We start from the raw sequence: 18,783 nt of genomic DNA, 5'->3' as shown, positions 1-18,783 counted from the left end.
GTTATTTGGAAAGAACAGATTTAGCAAGCACAACTCTCCCTTGAAAAAAAAAGTACATTACCTTCTCACCCTGTAGCTCTCTTCCTTATTTTGTCAACCAGGTCAGTGAGATGAGCACTCTTAACTCGATCATGCACCAAGGGTACCCCCAAATACTTTTCGGGAAAGCACCCAATTTTCATGCGAAATATTACTTGCTTTTTGCTACCTGAGATGTGCCATTCCTGAAGAGTCTACTTTAAGTCCTGTTAATTTATTTGCTTTAGTGGCCAAGATCTCATCATTGACACTGTATCACTAAACATAAGGATAATGTAATGTTGACGATAATTAAAATGTGATTATCAAGTTTTTTATTTTATATTATGTAATCCTTCATTTTTGGATTACAGGCATATGGTTTGCTAGAGGACGACAGTGAATGGAATGATGCTATGAAGCAAGCAAGCGAGTGGGCAAATCCAACTTCTTTAAGAGAACTTTTTGTCACTTTAATCTTGCTGTGTGAGGTTATATTTCCATAAATACTTTTTGAAAATCATCAGAAAAGCCTTGGTGAAGATATTTTGTTTCGTTACAGAAAAACCAACCACAACCAAAGTCTCCAAATTTAAGTGAAGACCGGATAAAGAATGATACTCTTTGCGAGATTGAGAATATCATGGTTAAGTAGGGGAAAACACTTACGATATTGAAGGTTTTCCTAAATTCAATATTTCTTCACAAGCATCCTATGGTAACAAATTGATTCTTTGAAGAATTGGATTACAACCGCTTAGAGTTGCCAAAAATGAACATATCAAACTCTATAACGGTCTCAACAATGAACGTAAAAATGTTTACAACTATGTAACCGATCGCGGTTGAGACGCAACTGAGGTGTTTTTTTTAGCCTACAGAAGTGGGGAACTGGGAAAACATATCTCTACAAGACTATCATTTCAAAACTCCGTTCTGAAAGTAAAATTGTTCTTGCAGTTGCTTCTTCCGGGAATAGCATCACTTTTTTTTACCGTGGAATGAACGAAATGCGATTCGAGGTTTAAAATTATGATACCTACAGATGAGACCACAAGTTGTGACATTTCTCATGGTTCAAAACTACACAAGCTTATTTCAAAAGTCGACCTTATTGTGTGGGACGAAGCTCCAATGACTCGTAGGCACGGCTTTGAGGCAGTTGACCGTACTCTGAAAGACTTATTGAAACCAAACACTAGAGATTTTGGTGGAAAGACATTTCTCATGGGTGGAGATTTCAGACAGATTTTGCCAGTCATACCAAGAGGTAAAAGAATTGATGTTGTTAAAGCTTCCATTAACAAATCAAAACTTTGGAAAAACTGCCAAGTTTTTCACTTGAGTGAAAACATGAGACTCAAGAGTGACGTGATAGACTATGACACTATTAGTTCTGTAGATGAATTTAGCAAATGGGTTCTAGATCTAGGAGATGGGAACCTACCTACAAAGGCGATAAACGAAGAAATAGAGCCGACTTGGATCAAAATACCTGATGACTTACTCATTCCAGAAAGTGACAACTCAGTTGAAGATATCATCAACACCATTTATCCAGATTTGGTGAATAAGTATACAGAAGTTAAGTACTTGAAAGAGAGGAGTATTCTAGCACCGAAGAATGACACAGTAGACGAAATAAATTTTACAGTTGTTTCAAAAATTTCGGGAGATTTAAAAAGCTACTTAAGTGCAGACTCTCTATGTCCAATCCCAGGAAAGTGCGCAAAACAAGATGTTTTATATCCAACAGAATTTTTAAACAACTTGGAATTTTCTGGAGTACCAAACCACAATCTGAAGCTTAAGCGTGGAGTCCCTATTATGTTGATGCGAAACATGAATCAAAGTGAAGGACTGTGTAATGGTACTAGACTCACAGTGACAAATATTGCTCCAAAAGTCATAGAAGCAACAATTATTACTGGAACAAAGATAGGAGAACCAATTTTTATTCCCCGAATGATTATGTCTCCAAGTGATACAAAATGGCCTTTCGTCTTCAGGAGGAAACAGTTTCCGGTCAAAGTTTGTTCGCTATGACTATAAACAAGAGTCAAGGTCAGACTTTTGATAAGGTTGGTGTTTATTTACCCAGACCAATTTTCACACATGGCCAGTTATATGTTGCTGTCTCGCGAACCACCTCAAGAAAGGGATTGAAATTCCTAATAAAAAAGGACGGAAATGAGCCTGAAGGATGCACAAAGAACATCGTGTATAAAGAAGTTTTCAACTCAATATGAAGATATTAACTCAAGGTATGTCCTAATTTAGCTATTTTATATTCAAGATGAATCACATACAAGATTAAAATAAAAACAAGTTAAATAAATATATATTAATTCCTTGCATAATACAAATGGCATGGCAGCAGATCTCCTGGGCATTAGATTGATTGTTTCTTCTGTAGGTCTAGGATACAACCTGTAAAAGAGTGTTGACTTTAATCTAAACAGGTCTACTGCTGTTGGATATGGTGCTGCTGCAAGGGACCATCTAGGTGAAGTTGTCTTTGCTTTTTGTGGTGGTTCTGGAAGGGATTCTGTTCTTTTTCAGGAGCTAGAAGCTATAGAGAAAGGGTTGCAAGGATGTCAACTACATGGCTTTTGGAGAGTTGATGTTTGTTCTGACTATTTGTTCAGAGAATATCAGTAGTTCAATGAGTTAATTTTTCCAGTCAATTATATTGTAATTCCCCAAATTACATTCTCACGTAGACATTTTGATGTGATCCTAATAAGATCTTTGCACTATTTTATTTTATTAAAGGGTGAAAAGACAGCAAAACACAGTCCCCAGCTCTGAAACATTTTCAAATGACCCTTACCACCTCTAGAAACAAAGCAATCCGTTCAGAAACCCAGGGAAGAATCATACAGTCTAAGAAAGAATGGTCTTACAATCAATTTATACCAAAGCCCAAGAACTGTCACATTAAAGAATGTTTTAGACAAGCAAGTAAGAAAGTCTGTAAGCATAACAAAATACAAATGCCCCTGTAATAAGGAAGTAATAACATACTGAAAACAGGGAGCATTGAACTTTTCTTATTACCACTTCTATCTATTCTCAGAAGTAGAAACCTCGGCACTGCAAACAGGACAGACCTGCACAATCATAGACCCATAGGTTATGAAAGCCATCCAGCTGAGAACACACATTGCATATTGCATATGAAAGAATTACAAAGTAAAAACCCAGATATTACCAAAATATCATGCCATATGAATTAAGAAGGCTGTAAGATTGACCAATCAGAAAACGGGAAAAAAAATCATGACAAATTTAAGTGCATTCATTTCTTTCAGGTACAATTTGGAGTTATGAACAAATGCATGTAATAATCCGATGGAAACTAAGAACCAAGAATATGTTCCACAAGGGAGATCTGTTTCGGGGGAAATGGAAGGTAATAGGGATGGGAAGATAAATAGCTTGGCTATTGGAGAAATGTTACCTTTCAACCCCAGAAGTTGGCTGGCGAAAACCTATCAAGTTTGTTGACTCCTCTTCTCTGATGTAACAAGGTGGACGCAACAGTGGGAGGCAAGGTTTGCTCAAAGAACAACAAATGAGTAGTTCTCTAGGTAGTTCCCCAGCGTTAAACAGATGCAAACATTCTTTGCATTTCCAAAAAGGCCCTTCTGTGAATTGTATACTTACTATATGGAGACCATTACATTAACTCCACCACCAAAAGTAGACATACAACAGTCCCTGAGTCAGGGAAATCACATCTAACAATAAACAATCTTAACACAAGAATCATTTTTCAAAGTACACAACAAACCCGTAATCTACTCCAGTAAAAAATGTGCCTCGAGTCGTAATTAAAGGTTGTATGACTTGTATCAGAAGTTGAGTTTTGGACAAAATATTGTCGAGCAAACTATCTGTACAGGGAAAGCAATTTGCTGCTGTTGTGGCTGCAGCTGATGATAATGAGGTGATTGCTTCTTTTTTTAAGGGTGATGAAACATTAGCCAATGATTCTCGACGGAAGCTCAGGCGAGTTGATCCAACCTTAGAAATGGAAGCTGATCAAGGCAATGATTACATGCATCGTGGTTGACTACGCCTAGGACCAAATTATGAGAGACTTTCTTATTATGATTATTGTACTTTTAATGCAGGAAGCAAGTAAATACATCAGTCTATGGGGACAGCTTGGTCTACCTACAGCGTTGCTCAGATGTGGCTGTCATTTGCATGGTTTCGCCAGTAACCAGATGCTCCACAACTTTAGCAAGTAAACTAACGACCTGTAGATGCACAATAATAAGGATCCAACTACAAAATTTTAAAAACAGCTGAACAATTTGTAAAAAGTTGCTTTCTAAGGTAGCCCAACTAACAGGTCATAAGAAAAACAGTGAGCTACAACAGTGGTGGTAGCTCACCCCTCCCTAAGCAGTCAATGCATGCCCATTAGACAGGACTAGGAGTCTTCGGCAGGATGTCGCAAATCTTTTAAACAGAAAAAAAATATTCATAAAAACAGTGGTATTATTGGAGCGTTCAACAGGATGTCCCCTATCTGGACCAACTATGTGCGACAGACCATTTACAAATTTTTGTAAGCGCAAAGAATTCATATCGGTAAATCGGTAATATGGGAAGGATTGACAACTACTGAGAAACGTATATAGATATATTAGGAAGAGAAAAGAACCTTACCTTTGTATTTTTCAATGAAGCAAGTGCTAGACAAGCTCTAGAAAGCAGGAAATCTCCTGCTAGAACAGCTAGCTGCATCAGATGAAAAAAGGTTTAAGCTATAAAGCATCCTTATTACAATAGCTTTGACCAAAACTGAGAGATACTTAACAAACTTGGATTGAGAAAACACACAAAAGATATTTGAAATTAGTTGCAAATATGCGCATGTGCTATACAAGTCTTTCCAAGTATTAGGGATGACATGGAGGAACTTTATATGTATATCACTCTCCCTCAACCACATCATACTACATTCTTAAACCAGAAATATATCTTAGCTTTCGATGATACTTTCTGTAACCCTGTCAGGTTGCCCCTCTTGATATTGTTCTGCGGTTCTTCCTATTCAACTAATGTAACTCTTCCAAAGATCCAACTCACACAATCTTGCAATGTCTGAGTTTCTTTGGTAACGCCATCCAAAATCTTTATTTTAAGCCTTTATTTTCAGTCATACCTTAAGCCCAAAGGAACTTTCCTTAAACAGTTACGCCGGGAGGGCTACGCGCCTAGCCCAAATCATTAAGTTCCTGAAAACATCCAAGAGCACAAAATAGGCTATGGTCGTCAAAATTAATGAATGGAAATGCAAAACAGTAAACAGAAGAGCACAAATCCTTTATTAGAAACCCAGAATAGTCAAACTTGGCAGCGGTAATTTTGCGTTATAGTGAACTCAATCTGTTTAACGAGGCATCGAAATTTATAGCTCACCAAGCAGTCAAGAAAATATCTACAGCAGCAAAATTTCATGCCTTGATAGTGGTTATATGAAAATTTTGAGTGAAATTGGTTCAGGACTACTTTTTCAGGTCTAAGTTAAACAAATATTCCAACTCGCAGAGTAAAATCTACTACATCATGAGATACAAAGCAAGTACATCAACTTTGATAGCAGTCAATGCAGCTTAAAAAGCTCCCAGATAGGTGACACCAAAACCATGTCAAGTTGTCTAAGAGAAGTATAATGTAGCATGTAAGAAAGTACCAGTTGCAATAAACTCTACGTAAGAATCGCCCTTCTAAAAGTCATTTATTTTTTAATAGTACACTTCAGTTTTGTACCTCCGAAGAAAGAGGGGACGTTAGCAGAAGTAGTAACCACTGAAAGGTTTAGAACTGGGATTGAGAATCGGAAACAGGTGAATGTGCTCTATGCTGGTGATGTTTCATGCAAGCAAAAGACGACATCAAATCCAGAAGCAGTTGGGCGGTCACGTGTCAAATGCCACAAGTCCTTCCCTTCTCACCAAGCCTTGGGTGGTCATGTGTCTAGCCATAACAAGAGAAACAAGGATTGCTCAGAGATAACTCATACTGAAATTTCTGGAAGAGCTAAGGGCATCACCAATGCAGGCCCTCATAATAGAGGGCCACATCAGCGTTTTGAAGATATGTATAGAGGAGAGAAGGGACATAGAGGACCCTTATATTTTGTGTCCTACAATGCTAACCTTTAAAATTAATTTTAAATCTTGTATTAACTTTCAGTTCTTGTGAAATTGGCATGGTGGAAGTGTAGATAGCTCAAGACCCGTAGGTTCTGGGTTCAAGTCCCATTTGTAACATTTCATTGTGATTTATTTTTCTTTTTAAATTTGGTACAAAAAGTTTAAAAAACAGACAACTTGTTCGGGTGGGGTTTCGAACCCGGGATATTTCCCAATATATGAGCAATTTTGACCAACTTTGCTGGTACCACTCAACTGAAATTATTATGACCCATTTTGGTGTTATCTCGCGAAACGGACCGGGACCTCTATAAATGTGATAGAAATAGAGATAGTTTTAAAGGATGGTAACTATAGGGGCCAATATAGAGGCTGCATTGGAAGCCCATTTATGTATTGTTCTCTTAAATTTGAAGATACAGGGCCATATCAAGGTCCCATTGGTGATGCCCTAATGAACCATCAACAGAAGTGACACAAGTGGGCGACTCAAAGGGAGAGGGCAGTCACCAGTGCAAAGTTCACAATAAAAAAAAAAATAAAGGTTAATAACGATAAGAGAAGAAATAATACCTGTAACTGTTGTAATTGTTACTCAGATAACAAATTCCAAGCATTGGAAACAAATTCGTAATCAAACGGATTTTTTGGCGGGTAATCGATCAAAACTGACTCAGATACTTTATACTTTTTTTGGGGTTTATTGTTCATTTCCAATTTGGCGGGAAATAACTCGGAGGGAATGAAGTTGAATTACTTTCGTAAAAGTGTAAAAAGTAAAGACAAATCACTATTTACTTCAAGACACGTGCAATTCGTGAAAAATATAATGGGCTTGAAGCCCAAGTTATCATCATAAACAAGGATTCAAAACTGTATTTGGGACCTTAGCATAATAGAACAACAATGCCTCAAATAATATAATTTTAATAAAACTTATCATTATAAACAAGGATTCAAAACTACTACAAAAAAGAGGTACACATTACAATAATTTTTTTTTTCCAATCTTATTAGATTTTTTAATAACATTAGTTAAAATGTGTTATTTTAATCCATGAATTCAGCATAAATATTCGAACATATAGTTGTATGCTTTAGACTGTGAATTTCAGCCCATGACCAGTACTAACCACCACAAGCCTAGGCATCATATCAACAAGTCATAATTCTTTACACATATGAACCCAATCCGGTACTTCCCAATCAAACTGCTGCAAAATTTCGATCACACCTGTTTTCTGCTCTTCCAACCTCAAATAATTCGTAAGATAAATAGGCAACTCAGCCGTAATCTCCTATCAAGACTCAAAACAAAAGCACCATTCACAATAGGTTGAACCAATTGCACCATCGATATTCTATCCATAAGTAAAAACACAATGGCAGGAATACCAGCGACATCGCAAAAAGCAAAAAATAAAACGGTCATACCCAAATCTTTAAACTACCTGTATCACTAATCCCACAATGTTTAACCAATAAATCATTCATACCCAATGTTTCTTTGCTATACCTTTCAGCAAAGCCCAAAACAAATTAGAATTACCTTCAAATGCACTAACAATATGGTCATCCATTCATTTTTACTCCAAATGCCACATCCATAAGGCAAAGTAGTCTTACCAATGCATGAATCAAATCAAGTTTTCCAATATTGCATATAATTTTTTTTTAATTCTTTCATATCATGTCTAATAGGTTGATATACTGTTCTCAATATGGATCTACATTTAGTTCATAATGTGTATTGCTACATTTAGTTATTTCAATTAAAAAAATAATCTTCTACTTACTACAGTGTGAACATAATACTTTTTCTTGGCTATCTTATATAAAAAAACATAAAAGGATCACTATGGAGATGAGGGCAGAGTAGTATTCAAGAGGGATTGAAGTGTCATTTCAACCCATGCTAGAAGAAATAATGAAAGACCTAAATCTGGATCAACCTTTTTTCGAAAGTTCATTTCATAACGGAATGTACAATGTAAGCGTCAGGGTGAGAAATGATATAGTTGGTGTGGAAGGTGCGTCCGAAATCATAAGTTTTAAAGGAGTACCATCAAAATCCTTTGAAGAGTCTGAAAACACTGTAGCAAGATGGGCAATTGAATTTACACAAAAAGTTAATGAATTCGAAGTTGTTGACTACAACTTTAAGGAGTTGAAAATCAAACGAAAGTTCATTAAAGAACAACAAGAAAGAATCGAATTCCTCGAGAAATCAATGAATATCAAACAACAAACAAAGGCAAGTTTTTTATTTAATATGATTTTTCATATGTTATATATCACTAACTTTTAAAAGTTTAGGTTGGAAGAATTGAAGCACGTCGCGGAATATCCAGTACAGATATTAGAAGTATTATTTTAAACAATACCAAACTCATGATCAAAGAGAATAAAGAACGGTACTCGAGTCTCAACAAATTCAATAAAAAGGTAAACAAATTCAACATTCATATTTTTTTTTTGGTTAATTGTAATTTTCAAGTGTTTTACTAACAATAAATTGATCTATAAATTGATGCAGCGAATCCAATTTCGAAAACTTATCCCTCTAAAATTCAAAGATATGTTAATGCACTGCACCAAAATATTAAAGATAGATGACCTAGAATTTCTCAACAAAATATTGGGAGAAAATCAATACAGATGTCAAATATCAATTGACGTTCCAATCTTTAACATCAAAGACAATCACCAATTCGAAGGAAACTCAACAACTCGAGAAGATTCAGAAAATTTAGCATCAAAGAAAGCAATTGATTTCCTGCGCAGTGAGGTAGACTTTGAAGTAGTAGACTATAACTACGAAGAAATGGAAGAAATTTGCAACAAACAAGAGATTGTAGAAAATAATGACACACTTAGAAATCAGTGCATACAAATTCAGGAAGAAGAAATTCAGAGTCTGAAAGAAGATATTGATTATCTAAAGGCAATTATAAATAGGGAATGGTAGAATTATGATTCTCTCTACATAATTATCTGTTCAATCTTGGAGATGAGATGACTTATCAGACATTTTTACATATATGGAATCATATCTTTAGTAATTTTTAAATCAAACAATTTTCTATATGATTTCTTTGTGCGTTGTTACAACTCATTTTTCTGTTTTGTATAACATAACGAAATTGAAAGTAAGCAGGATACCAAATCAATGTATCATAACCCATTTCAAAGCTTATAGACAAGTGAGAAGCAAATGCAAGAAAAAAAATCCCAGTAGCTATGTAACATGTAAACTAAGGGGTTCAGAATGTTCTGTGCTTGAAGAAACCTCTGCATTGCCCAATTCAGAGCAGAAGCATAAAGTTGAGGGAGCATGCCGCGCGCAAACATCTGGGTTTGATAAGCTATATCTGCTTAGGCCCAATGCTTGCAAGATTGTACTCGAGTACCAATATAGAAAGGAAAATAGTAATGCTGCTCCCAAGTGCAAAATTATGCCCTGTTGGCAAATGACAACAAGTAATGCGTAATTCTTTGCTCCATAAGCAAACATAAGCAAGCAGAGAGATAGACGTAGAGTATATCGAACTACCAAAAATTGTGTTTAGAATGCACAAGGAGGTAACCCTTGCTTAGAATGCATCAAATTATTCCTACTCTTCCTCATAAATTCACCATTCCTTATAAAACCTCAAGCCAAGTTCATCAACACAGTGAGGCCAGTGATTTCAGCATGGTGATAAGGTAAGTGCCATGGCAAAAAATATTCATGTTGGTTTCCTTACAACATCTTCTATTTTATCCTAGAAAAGAACAATGAAACATGCATAGAAAGAGGAAATGAAAGCTTCAATTCACTTGGAAGGTGAAATATGAAAATTAGTTATTGTCTCTTCTACTGCGCGTTATCACATAAGATTAATACATAATCAGAAATAACAACAGAGATGCAGTGATAACATTTCTTCTGTGCAGCTGCTGTTTGTTGCTCTTACTTTCTGCCATTACAAAATTTTATGAATTTACACCATTTACATTAAAAGACTGAAAAAGACATCATGTCCAATCAACAACAAGTTCTATGTACAATGAAAGAGTTGTGGGATAATGCAACCCAGGATAACCTTTCTCCTAAAATCCTATAGTTTTCGGCAACCTTCAATTTACACCTGTACTCTGTCCACAATCACTTATTTCCCAATTCTTTTACATAAAACCACCAAATATAGCCGATAATGGATATAAACTTTAAAAGATTAACACTTTTTTGCTAAACAGCAAGAAACCAATACTAAATGCTCGATCTTAATTTATTCATAGTGTAGCCCAATATCATTCTCTAATAACTAGATTGAAGCAATATTACGTGACAACTATTTCAACTTAAGGTTACTTCAACATCTCTTTCTTCAATGTGAGAGATATACTGATTAATGATATTCATAGGAATCACATAAAAAATTTAGAGTAACCTAATATAATATTCATATATTCATATCTCATAGCTATCCACATAAAAAATTAAATAAAACCTAATATAATATTCATATCTCCATATCCCCACATAGTTACTATAATTTTCATAATAATTTAATATAACGGCACCCGTTCATAGAACGGGTTCGAAAACTAGTGATATTTTCTATACAAGGAAGCTATTAAATTAGGTTACTTTTCTTGTTCACTAAATCAATGTTATAGATTCAAAAAAAGAGTAGAGATGGTCTACGCAAGATAGAGAAAATAAAAAAGACAAAGAAGAAGCTCATCACAACACCACTCTATAAATATTATCAAGTTCCAAAAAAACAGGTGTAAAACAATACTGACGTAGTGCCAAGATTTGTAGGCTAGAAAGTTCATATGACCGGATTTGAGGAAGCGATAAAATCTTCCTAGCCACGTTAGTGAAAAATTCTCCCAACGTGAAATGGGATTCCGCAAAACAAAAAGAATCAAATCTAAAGTAGCAAATAAGATTAATCAATTAGATCTATCAATTGGAAGTTTTCTTTCATGTATTTGCAAATGATTTATGGAGCCAATTTGATGACCTGAGTTGTCGAGTGGTTTCTCCAGACGGTCATATTTGACACCTTATCATAAAAGACACCTACTTTTAGAGCAAGATGCACAATTTGAATTCATATAAAATCATCCTTTTGTGTGGTAGTCTATATGTTAGATTCATCAACAAGAAAGGCATGAGGAATATACGACTTTCACCTGACATTTAGCCATGTTCTCATCCAACCTGGTCAAAGCGTGAAAGTTCTTTGCAGGCATGTTTGGTGCATTTTTAAAACAATTAGAGCACTACACCGGGGGGGAGCAATCAATAGGACTTGGCATCATACCCTTACTTCTATGCAAAGTCTTAATTAGTTGCAGGAAACTTTTTTTACTTCGTATGGCATGTGTTGCCCACAACTATGACTTTAACATTACGTGATGCATCCGCATTTAGTGCATTTGAAGGCTTCATATAGAAAAGCGGGCGGTGTTGTAGAACAAGCTATTAGTTCAATTATAATTGTTTTTGCTTTCGTTTCTAAGGGTAATTTGGCTGCAAAATATGCAGATTTATTGAAAAAGTTGGTGCCGTTGGAACTAAGCTTGGGTTCGCTGAGGGTATGGTGCTGGAATGGAGATAATCTACTTGGTCACATACTCAACATGGGCACTAGCATTTTCGTATATATGGATATATCTTGGTTGCAAATCAAGAGATCACAGGTGGTGAGAATATTATTCTGAACTAACTGAACAAACCTTAGTTACCGCGTGAAAAGATGTGAAACAGTGATTTGATACATAATAAATTAGTTACCACATGAGTTTTCAATACAAGGAGTGTGAAGTTGCGAGAACCTTAGTTACCACATGAAAAGATGTGAAATAGTGATTTGATACATAATAAATTAGTTACCACATGAGTTTTCAATACAAGGAGTGTGAAGCTGTGAGAAGTAATGAGAATTTATCAATTTTGGCAACAAATCAACATTGAAGAAAGACAAATTGGAGTGATAGCAAAATTACAAAATTGACACAAACTGGGAGTGAAAAATTTCAAAATCGACAAAAGTGATGATTTTCTAACTATTATATTGCAATATAAAACACTGTAAACTCATGTATATATAAGTAGAATAAGTGGTAGTCCAAAAAGAACATAAAAAAAAAATCTCTACTCTTTATATGTCTTCGTTGTCATTGATTTTGCTTGGAAAGGTATTGCGAAGATGTTTCGAGGGAGAGTATCACCGAAGAGTGATAACACAAAGTATTATGAGACTTAGGGAGTTTCAAATAATGTATTACAAGATGATTTGAAGAGAAAGCTGTTATTAAGAATCATTCTGATAAGGATGGAGATCCAGAGAAATTAAAAGAGTTAGCTACGTTTATGAAATTTTGAGTGATCCAGAGAAACGTGAAATATATGACCAGTATGGTGAGGATGCAATCAATGGAGGATTTCCCCATGGAGCTGGAGGCCACAACCCATTCGACATATTCCAAAATTTCTTTGGTGGTGGCGATGGCAGCAGGGGAAGGAGGCAGAGGAGGGGAGAGGATGTAGTCTATCCCTTGAAGGTATCTCTTGAGGATCTTTACAGTGGAACGTCCTCTCCTCCAAGTGCAAAAGTAATAAGGGATCTAAATCTGGTGCTTCAATAGAGTATTCTGGCTGTCAAGGTTTTGGTACGAAGGTTTCAAGTAGGCAAATTCGCCCTGGTAGGATTCAGCAGATGCAGTATCCATGCAATAAGTGCAATGGAACTGGAGAGAACATCAAGGACAAAGACAGATGCAATAAGTGTGAAGGGTTAGAAGGTTGCGCAGGAGAAAAAGGTTTCGAAATTCCCGCTTGGATGGATACTTCGAAGTTTCTCATTTGTGAGGTGTAGTAACTCCTTTGGATCTAACAGTCATTCAATGCAATGCACGTAATATGGCAGCGTTGGGAATGGTTATGCATACTTCAACCCTTCTTCGATATATTCTTGGGTTCAAAATGCCATTAATTACTTCGCTCAAAGATCATCGGACTGTATCAACATTGACTATGAGCATTTTAATTTAAAACTAACCCAGACACCTTCGCAGAGTGCATAGGAAAACTTTTAACAACACTTAAATGGAACAACATTTTAAAATGAGCATTTTAACTAATTTTCCTTGCTTCGATAACACCTTTTGACGATGACCAAATTCAGAATCATTATATGGCACTGTGGAGTAAGTATGGACATCTCATAAACTATGTCAACTTTCAATTCTACGCATATGATAAGGGTACAAGTAATAAGGCAGACCATCAACTGTTTTAGTAGGCAAAATATTTAAAAGACCCCTAGCGTATGCCTGGGTCTAAAATCTAGTAGTTACTATTTTGGCGGGAAAGTTCCTTTGAGTGATTTTAGCTCCCAGCGTTGGTTCCTCCGAGCGCTTCAAGGGAATTTTGAGTCATACACATCTCATCTTTTCCACAAAAAAAGGGAAGTTACAACTTGCACAAAATCCTCAAAATTCCCGATTTTACTAGTTTGTCCCTCAGAAAGGAAATAAAAAGAAGAAATAAAATAAATGTAAAGTGGAATAAACCAACAAACGTGTGTATTTCTTCTTCATCTTCTTCCCGCAAAAACATGTTAATAACAATAATATCATCTTCTTGCTAGCTTGTTCTTAATGCATCCATTGTGTTTTTCATATTTTGATTCCTATTTTTGTTTTGTTTCCTTTTCCTTTTTATTTCCTTTCTAGTTATTAGTTATGACTTATGACTTTATGAGGGAAACTAGTTAAATTGAGAATTTTGAGTGAAGTGTAACTATCTTTTTTTTTGTGGAAAAAATGAGACGTGTTTTTTTTTGATAAGTTGATTTTATTGGAAAGGAGTGTAAAAACACACAAGTAAATAAGATGTGTGTGGCTGATAATTCCTTTGGAGTGCTTGGAAAAACCAATGCTGGGAGCAAAAAATCACTCCCTTACGAGCACTTTAGGAAATTAGGGAGGTCCTGAATTCCTGATTGTTCTCTATCAAATTTTAGATGTTTATTCGGTACATTTATTTTGGTTGGGACTTGACCCTTGTCTGGAGAACGTCCTCTGTGGTAGGCCTTGAAATTGATTGATGGTTTTAACCACCAGTCTTGGTGGGAGTACTGAACTAGTGTCAAATTTTGTTTTTTGTCCCAACTTTCTTCAAGCTTTCACGTAGAATGTAGCTTTAGCCTTTAAGGATGGTGCCAAAGTTCTAGGAGGAAGGGTACGCAGGTTAATTAAGGGTGTCAGACTGTCAGTTAATGGTTAAAATTAAATTTACTTGTGATATATACTCATATACATTTGCATGTATGGTAATCATAGATATAATTCACAAACAAATACTCTTTAGTAAACTTTGTTAAAAAAACTAGATTGAAAAGATGAAAAACCCAAAGACACAAATACCGTCTCCCTTAATAGGTACACGCAATATGCAATAAAAGTTAGACAGTGTTTCGACTAAATATGATCAAAATACTAAGTGATGATGGAAGGGATTAATTCTGTAGAAAAATAGTGAGAAAAGAAATGGCGATCGAGATAATAATGAGATTGTACCTTTCAGTTGCCTACGTACCCAAATTATCGATGAAATCAAGTTTCTTGAACGTAGTTTTTTTATGAAAAATAGTTTGGTATTTATATGTGTAGAAGAGAGATTTTTTGTGGCTCAAGTAATTGTAATTGAATATGATTCTTAATTGATGATTATCTCATTGCTAAGTAACAAATTTAGACAAAAATTAATGTATGTAAATGGCAAGCCATGTGGCTAGAGTTCAGCTCTAGACACTGTCCTAGCCACATAAGTTAATAGGCATATACATTCATCCATGATATTGTAAATTTAGGCCTTAACTCTATTGATTAATGAATAAAGAGAAACCACAGACGTTTACCACATAGGTGGACGTCGATATAGACAATATTGCAACTATGATATAAGGACCTGAGATGTTGCAAAATGGGGTTGGGAGAAGCGATATGTCCAGTGTAATGATAGAGTTGGCATATAATAGTAGATTGAAAATCCATAAACAACAGATTCCTTTGACATATAATATCCTCGCCGTAGAAGTGGGTTATGAGAGCAATGTTCCAAATATCAAATTTCAGTGTATCACCAGATTATTTCCAGCGGTATTGGACAAATGAGTAGTAGCCGTTTGATGCATGCCCTTCTGTATTTGAGTAAAGACAATGAATTTAATATTCAATGCTTTAAAACCTCACTTTATGTCTTTACTAGCAAACATGCCCACTCGATGAGCGTGCTATGCAAAGTGGTGTTGTGTTCTGTAGTTACTTGCTTAGAGCCTTAGACTATTCTTTCAACACACATGCTTGCTCCAAAAATTTATAAGTTTCTTCGAGAAATATTCTTCACAGAAAACAATATTGCTGGAATATACATCATACACGATGTTTTTTCCCAAGGCATATTTTATCAGCAATTTGGGGTGTGTTTGTTAACTGGCAAATGGGGGTGACTAATTGTATTTTCCCACTAGAAGTACCATTTGCCAGTGTTTGGATGTATTTAAGGGCACTGGCAAATACTATTTAGAATTAGCCGGTAAATCAAATTTTCCCACTAGAAGTCGGAAAATAGAAAACACCTCCCCCCAAAGTTGAATTAGTCACTCGGTATTTTCCCACTATGGTAGGGAAAATAGAAACAATTCTCCCTCTCCCTCTCGATCTCTCTTCTCTCTTTCTCACTGCCGCCTCTCATCAACTTGCTCTCTTATCAGGTATTCTCTCTCGCTCTCATCTCTCATCTCTCTTCTCTCTTCTCTCATCTCTCTTTCTCTCTCAAACTCTAGGTCTCTCTTTCACTCAATCTCTCTGTCTCACATTTTTTTTTTTGTTTTTTTTTTTTTTTTTTTTTTTTTTTTGTTTTTATCTTTCTCAGATTTAATATTCGTTACCGTCAGGTAAGTTTTGGTTTTAATTTTGTTATTTGGGTTTTAATTTAGTTTGCTTTCATTTTGGTTTTGAGGAGTTAGCTACTGGGGGCAAGAGGGTTCATTGTTCATTGTTATTACAACCCATATATCATTGTATCAAGTACTATGTTGAGGAAGCAAAACGTATATCCATGATATCATTCCGACACCACTTCCTGATCGCCAATTATTTGTTTTAAAACAGGCAAGCATCTTTCAAGCTCATCATCTAACTTGATGTTTCTTTTGAATGTTGACATACTTAAAACTTTACTTGCTTTCCTCTTTCAATTACAAGTATTCCTAAACTAATTAACTAAGTGTGGGGAAGTACTTGATACAATGATACCATTAATAGTACTTCTTAATTCTTGTGTTATTTATTGAGTACTGAAGTTGGAACACGTATTTTAATCTCTAATAAAAGGGAGGTTCGAAAAAAAATTAGTTTCAAAGTCAAGAGGACTAGATCAAACCAGGGTGCATCTTTCTCTTAACTTTCAAGAAGTACTTGATATTGTTCTTCAAGCAAGTCCCCACCCTTCATAGCAAAACCGTGTTTATTGAAAGGAATATAATGGGACTTGTTGACATGGTTGAGTCTTTGTTGTTCTGGTTTGAAACTAAATTTGGTAGCAGTTGCGAACTCTCCTTACAATTTTGCTTAATTTGGAATTAAATACTTATTTTTGACAATAAGTAAATCCGACTAATTTCAATATGTGGGAAGATGTTATTCTATTTAGTACCACCAAAAGGACTAAGTTGGTTGCATAAACCTCGATTGTGTATTATAATATGGCTTTATTAGTAGTATGGTAGCAGCATTCAAATATCTTTTACTAGAAATATGGGTTGTAACAATGAACCCTCTTCCTCAGCATAGTACTTGATATATGGGTTGTAATTATTTTTAGAATGGTTCATTGTTATTACTTTGTTGGTTGAATACATTAGATGTATGGATTGTTGTTCATGCATGTATGTTTGTATCAATTTGTTTGTTTCGTTAATTGAGTACATGAATTTGTATACTTCATTAATTTTCTTTTTTCTTTTTGAGATATTGTAGAATGATTACCGAACGTTAGCGCAGGCTAGTTGCATTTCTATTTATAGTTATAAGTGCATATATGATGATGACATAGTGGTATAGGAGAATGTATATGGGGAGGTATAGGCCTAAGAGTATGGTTCCTCCCGCTCTTATTAGAGGTCCTCGTAGGAATTGGGATCAAGTGCGGAGAACTGTATTGGGTAGGATGTATACAAGCACTGATAGATTATGCCACGAGCAATTAAGGATGAGACGATCAATGTTTCGTCGCTTATGCATTCTTTTGCATGGTCATGGTCTACGTGAAAGCAGACATGTTACATTGGAAGAGCAAGTTGCCCTATTTCTCAACACTATTGGGCATGACATGCGTAATCGGAATGAAACATTTCAATTCTTCCGTTCAGGAGAAATAGTTCACCGTTATTTCCATCTTGTGTTGGATGCAATCCTTTGTTTATTCAGAGAGTTAGTAACAAATGCTACCACTGATAACTCTCCTCGCGAGTGTACCAACACACATCATTGGCATTGTTATTTCAAGGTCAGTCAACTTTTTAGAAAATGGATAGGATCATTCTGATTTCAATGTTTAATAGTTCAATAAATATTTATGAAGTTTTTTATGTTAGGATGCTGTGGGTGTGGTTGATGGTACACACTTTCCAATCAATTTACCACTAGCGCAATAGGCTAGGTATTGTAACAGGAAAGGTGTCATGACCCAAAATGTGTTAGTAGCTTGCACATTTGACATGAGGTTCACATACGTGCTAGCAGGGTGGGAGGGATCAGCACACGATGGACGGTTGTTGAGGAGTGCTGTGGCTCATCCAGGGCATAAGCTTACTGTTCCAAATGGCAAGTACTATCTTGCGGATGCTGGATTTGCTTTAGTGCCAGGGTTCCTCATGCCTTACCGTGGTGTATGGTACCATCTTAGAGAGATAGGTGAAGTTCAACCTCAAAATCATAAAGAACAATATAACTTTTGCCATTCATCTTTGCGTACTGTTGTTGAAAGGACAATCGGTCTCTTGAATAAGCAATTTGCCTATCTAAGGCATGCAGTTTTCCACGATGTCAAAACACACACAAAGGTTATCCTTGCCTGTTGTGTATTGCACAACTTCTTGCGAGAAGAAGATCCTGATAATATATTGAGTGACGAGGAGCTCATTGATGATGAGGAAGAGGCTGACAACTCTCTGAATGCTTAAAATATGAATATTGATATGCAACCAAGCATTGGGTGGACTAATTTTAGGGATGAGTGGTCAATTGCAATGTGGGAAGATAACGAGTGATGTAATAGATATTATGATTATATGAGTGATGTTCTTGTAGTAGACTTATGATTTTATTAGAGTGTTTTTGTAATAGACACTATTATGTTTCAACTACTTATAATGTTTTATTCATATGCAATCTTTCTTATTTGTTACCTTGATATGTTACTATGCTATGTTCTTTGTTGGTAATTGCTTCAAACTAGGTATGGCTGGAAAACAGAAAGAAGTTGTGAAAACAAGATCTGCCCCAAATTAGATTGTATCCCAAC

At 35.6% G+C, this 18,783-nt stretch overlaps 1 protein-coding gene, 1 long non-coding RNA gene and 1 pseudogene across 2 annotated transcripts; 2 read left to right on the top strand and 1 right to left on the bottom strand.

Annotated features, from left to right (window-relative positions):
- Positions 1-1,050: 1,050 nt before the first annotated feature.
- LOC147517187 (uncharacterized) lies at positions 1,051-1,783 on the top strand. The gene is made up of 2 exons (XM_086593510.1): positions 1,051-1,650; positions 1,739-1,783. Exons 1-2 carry the CDS (start codon positions 1,051-1,053, stop codon positions 1,781-1,783), a joined length of 645 nt encoding a protein of 214 aa, XP_086449636.1.
- Positions 1,784-4,161: 2,378 nt separating this feature from the next.
- Positions 4,162-6,089, bottom strand: LOC147517186 (uncharacterized). The gene is made up of 3 exons (XR_015213816.1): positions 5,809-6,089; positions 4,702-5,273; positions 4,162-4,286 (listed from the first exon to the last, which is right to left on the bottom strand). It is a non-coding gene; the product is annotated as an uncharacterized LOC147517186 (long non-coding RNA).
- A 6,311-nt stretch (positions 6,090-12,400) lies between these two features.
- On the top strand, positions 12,401-13,069 carry LOC147517185 (dnaJ protein homolog 2 pseudogene; annotated as a pseudogene).
- The last annotated feature ends 5,714 nt before the right edge of the window (positions 13,070-18,783 follow it).

This window comes from Coptis chinensis, chromosome 2, assembly GCF_015680905.1.
Source record: "Coptis chinensis isolate HL-2020 chromosome 2, ASM1568090v1, whole genome shotgun sequence".
Lineage (NCBI taxonomy): Eukaryota > Viridiplantae > Streptophyta > Magnoliopsida > Ranunculales > Ranunculaceae > Coptis > Coptis chinensis.
The sequence above is the reverse complement of the archived record's forward strand: the minus strand, read 5'-3'. Positions and strand labels throughout refer to the sequence as shown.

Excerpts from the sequence above, each read along its gene's own strand:
- LOC147517187 (XM_086593510.1), top strand. The coding sequence starts at position 1,051 with ATGATACCTACAGATGAGACCACAAGTTGTGACATTTCTCATGGTTCA. Across the intron at positions 1,651-1,738 it reads TAGCACCGAAGAATGACACA|GAAAGTGCGCAAAACAAGAT; the intron begins GTAGACGAAATA and ends GTCCAATCCCAG.